This window comes from Juglans microcarpa x Juglans regia, chromosome 2S (genome assembly GCF_004785595.1).
Source record: "Juglans microcarpa x Juglans regia isolate MS1-56 chromosome 2S, Jm3101_v1.0, whole genome shotgun sequence".
Classification (NCBI taxonomy): domain Eukaryota; kingdom Viridiplantae; phylum Streptophyta; class Magnoliopsida; order Fagales; family Juglandaceae; genus Juglans; species Juglans microcarpa x Juglans regia.
In genome coordinates this window covers 14,088,818-14,093,045 of record NC_054597.1, presented here as the reverse complement: position 1 = coordinate 14,093,045, position 4,228 = coordinate 14,088,818, and the positions used below count along the sequence as shown (strand labels likewise).

Sequence of the window (4,228 nt, the reverse complement as noted above, 5' to 3'; positions counted from 1 at the left end):
AAACTACTTAAAACCAAGCACATACGAGTGGGAAGAATATTTTTTCAATTTCTTTGTTTAAATGTGTTGACTAAAGAAAGATAGATGAATGGATTCTACAATATTTATGAGAAAATATATTTATAATCGTAAATTGTGTAACTGCTGTGTAATTGTTTTAAAAAAAAGAATAAAATATGAAATCTACATAAAAAAATTAATTTTTTAATAATAAATTATACTTTTTTTTAAATGATTACGTGACGTTTATATACTTCACAATTATACGTAGAATTATTTAATAACCTTGATTTTCAAATGGATTAACATTCGTCATTCAGCTTGTTAATCTCAGAAAAAAATCTCAGTAAAGTCCATCTCTGAAACATATTTTAAATTGAAAAAAAAAAAGATGTCCACTTTCTTATTAAATTCATATCGTGCCGTCACAAAAAAGAAATGTTGGTTTATCTCATGGGACGGCGATCGGCCCCACCTTACCATAAAGTCGATGACCCATATCGATAAGTTTAATGACACTAATTAATGTGAAAAGGTTGTATTACAATATGTTGTTTATACTTGGAGATGTGATTAACAAGTCCCTAAAATATGAGAGGATTCCCACACAAAAGGACATTTATTTTTTGTTTTGTCTACGAACAAAATGGAAGGCTTATCATCCCCACCTAATTAAATGCCAGAACCCAGCAGACCATGATAATTTTATTGATCTTTTTTTGCTTAGTAATTGACTATTCTTCTCCACTATGAACTCTAATGCTTAGCAATCATGAACAATGTCTTTGGGCCATGTGCCTTTTAGATAATGTTAAGATATAGAAATATTTTTAATTTATCTTATATCATTATTTTTATATAAAATATAAATTTTTATATAAAATATAATAAATAATTTAATTTTTTCAAATTCTATAATAATAATATTAATATTAAAAAATAATATTCTAATAATATTTTATTTATCTCATCTAAAACTATTTCATCTCGCTATCAAAACAAGTCCTAAATAACTATAAATAATCTAATTTGGGATTTGTAAGTACCAAGCTCAATATTGTGGGAAGACCATGAAAATCTTGAAAGACAAGCGTGACGCCCGCAATTGGTGCAGCATGTTAGTTGAAATTAAGAAGCCTATACATATATAAGTGGTAAACAACAAATTTGGAATACAACCAACAGAATAAAAGTGAGAATGATGCAAATTACTTGATCTGTAATTATAACTTTTGTTGAAGGAAAAGAAAAAAAAGGGATATTTAACATTACAATGGTAAGATTAGACAGAAGTAGTACACAATCTACGATTGAAACAAAGCTACTGATTTAAGGGGACCAACTGAAGGAGATCACAAAACCGTCTTCTTCTGTGCTGGTCCAGCACTTTGATAATTAACGACAACCACTGCATGACCTTAACAAACATAAAAAGCTAAAACGTCACTGCTCAACGATTCCTAAGGAATGATCTGTACTGCCACTGCTGAAAGGCCTGGAAAAATATTCAGCCTTTTGCAGCAGATGGAGTGGAGGAGAATCGAAGCTTTAATGGGGGGTAGTGGGGATGTGTATTGAGTTCACAACTCAAAGCCAACGATGGTTTGAACTTCGAAACTTCGATGATCCTAACAAAGTTATCAACTTCCGAATGGGAATCACTGGTTGTTTTGTGATAAATGAGCAACCAGGGAGAGGAAAAGGTGGAAATTCAGGCTAGACCATCCTAAGATGCATATTATAAAGAGTACAAGGATTTTGCAGGCCTTTCTAAGCCTTCTTATTGATCCTACAGAGAAAAAGGAAAGGTTCCGCACAGGTTTGGGAATGATCTTTCAATCTTGATCCTTCCAAAAGAAGGGTTTCATGGGACAAGATGAGGAGGAGGAGGAGGAGGCTGAGGCTAAGGTCTCTTGCTGACTCTGAAGACCAGAGTCATTGAATTCCAGGTGATTTGGAATAGCAAAGGGAATTTGAGTCTGCAGCAGAAAATTATTGTTGGTGTCCAAATCATCCCACACAGGACTACCCGGCCCCCAACCTTCTGCTGCAATTGCATCGAACCAAGCCTCTTGCATGTCTCCCCAAACCAGTTCCCGTGACTGTGAAACACCTTCCCCTACATCAGCACCTGCTGAAATTGCCTGAGCTTCCTCACTTAACCCCAATCCTGAATGGCTGTTATCTTCTACGGTCTGTGGCTGTGGTGGTGTTGGTGGCCTTATCTCCATATCTAAAGCCTGCAAATCAAGGCTTTTTGGAGCTTGTTTAGGTTGCTTCGAGTACCGACTTGACCTTGAACTTTCATTGGGAGTCGGGGGAGAAGATGTAGTGGAACTAGGAGCTGTGGACGCTGCTTTGTCCTTATTGAGAAAAAGCTCTGGGAAATTGAGCTTAGCATTCTCTCCTCTCAACTTGAAGGCCTCACGATCATATGCCATGGCAGCATCTTCGGCTGTGTCGAATGTGCCTAGCCAAAGGCGAGTCCTATTGCGAGGGAGACGGATTTCAGCTACCCATTTGCCCCAATGCCGTTGCCTCACTCCCCTGTAAAGCTTGGTAGTATGTAGGGGCTGCACCGGAGGACGAAACAAAGGCCTACCGTCCGGCCCCAACTTATTCATCATCATCATCCTTCCTCTGGGACTTAAATTCAGTGCATCACTCCAATATTGAAGAATCTGCTGCTGTTGCTGGAGATGCATCAGCGCCACGTCTCCGCCCAAGAACTGCGGATAAGCGACGCTATGATGTTGTTTCGAAGCGAAAGAAATCATCTCCTGCTGATTTTGTAGTGGTTGCAGCGGAGGTGGGTACATCGGCAAAGTTGTGGTTCTAAATTGGTGGGGAAACTGAAGGGATTGTTGAGATCCTTCATATGCAAAAGGAAACGCAAGTCTTGAAGGAGGGGGAGGTGGACAAAGAGTTACAGAGGAAGTTGAGCTGGGAATGGAGAATGGATGAGGTTGGTGAGCTAAAGAAGCAGAGGAATGAATTGGGTTTTGACGTTCAGGGCTTCGGATCTTCTTGAGAGGCCTACTCGACATGGAAGCTTCATCAAAAACTGACTTCCAACGCCGCCTCTCAGAACTAAACTCAGGTCCCTTGCCGTTGTCAATCTCCCAATCTTGGCTCATTCTCAGTGATTCATCAACACCCAACTTGGATTTGCCATGATTCCCAGCAGCCATCGGATACCTAAAACAAGGAAAATCCAAAACAGAAGATATCGCTCTGTCCGGCTCTCTCTCCCTCTCAAGGCTCCAACAAGTAAAACCAGGAGACAATTCTTTGAACTCAGTGATTGAAGAGAATTCGAGATGGGTCAAAAAAGCTAATATAGATATCAGAACAAACGAAAAGATATACCCCCAAATACAAAAATTACGAACACTGAATCCAAAATCTGGTCAAAGAATAAAATAAAAATACCGATATTCGAATCTGGGTTAGATTTCAAAAGCTAAACCGATTGGACCAAAAACAGAATCGGATACCCAAAAGCGTTTACGTGCAAGGAACCCATCCCAAAACTCTGAACACGGAGCAAGAAAGCAGAGCAGAGAGAGCGAGCTCTCTGTAAAGAAAGAAAGAGGGAATCCAAGTTGGGCGCTGCTGTTTTTCAGATTCTAAAGGCGTTAAAATGGGAGACTTTGGAGCCAAAGAAGGAAGCGAAAGCAGGGGAGCTACACAAGTTTTGTATTGCGAGAGGTAGAAGAGACACAGGGGAGGAGGGGGTTTATAGGAGAGCAGAAAAAGATTTTGTAGGAGACTTTTTGTGAGAGAGTAGAGAGAGAGAGAGAGAGAGAGAGAGGGAGAATATGTAGAAGCCTTGTGGTTGGTTGGCTCATGTTTGGGTCCCATGAAGATTGGTTTGTGTCGTTGTTTCTTCGCTTCAAATCCAATTCCTCTCTGCACTCCCTTTCCAACTTTTGCTCTCTGCCTCTGTCTCTGCTCTCGTCTCCTACTGTGCCAAAAGACGGAGGACACCAATGTTAGGTATTAATGGTATTATGCTTACGGAAAAAACTAATAGTAAGCGATTTTGTGTATTAATGTATGTATCTATTTAAAATAATTAGTTAAATTTTTTTTTTATTGAAAATAATATTAATTTAAATTTAAAATATGAATACAATAATATTAATATACAGATTAGTATACAAATTTGTTTATACATAACAAAACAGGTTCTGAATTTAAAAAAAAAAAAAAAAATCAGTGGCAT

The 4,228-nt window shown here is 38.4% G+C and overlaps 1 protein-coding gene across 1 annotated transcript; it reads right to left on the bottom strand.

Annotated features, from left to right (window-relative positions):
- Positions 1-1,199: 1,199 nt before the first annotated feature.
- Positions 1,200-3,774, bottom strand: LOC121253636 (ethylene-responsive transcription factor ERF054-like). Its single transcript, XM_041153626.1, has one exon. The coding sequence runs from the start codon at positions 3,189-3,191 to the stop codon at positions 1,836-1,838; it is 1,356 nt and encodes a 451-aa protein (XP_041009560.1). The 5' UTR covers positions 3,192-3,774; the 3' UTR covers positions 1,200-1,835.
- Positions 3,775-4,228: the final 454 nt, after the last annotated feature.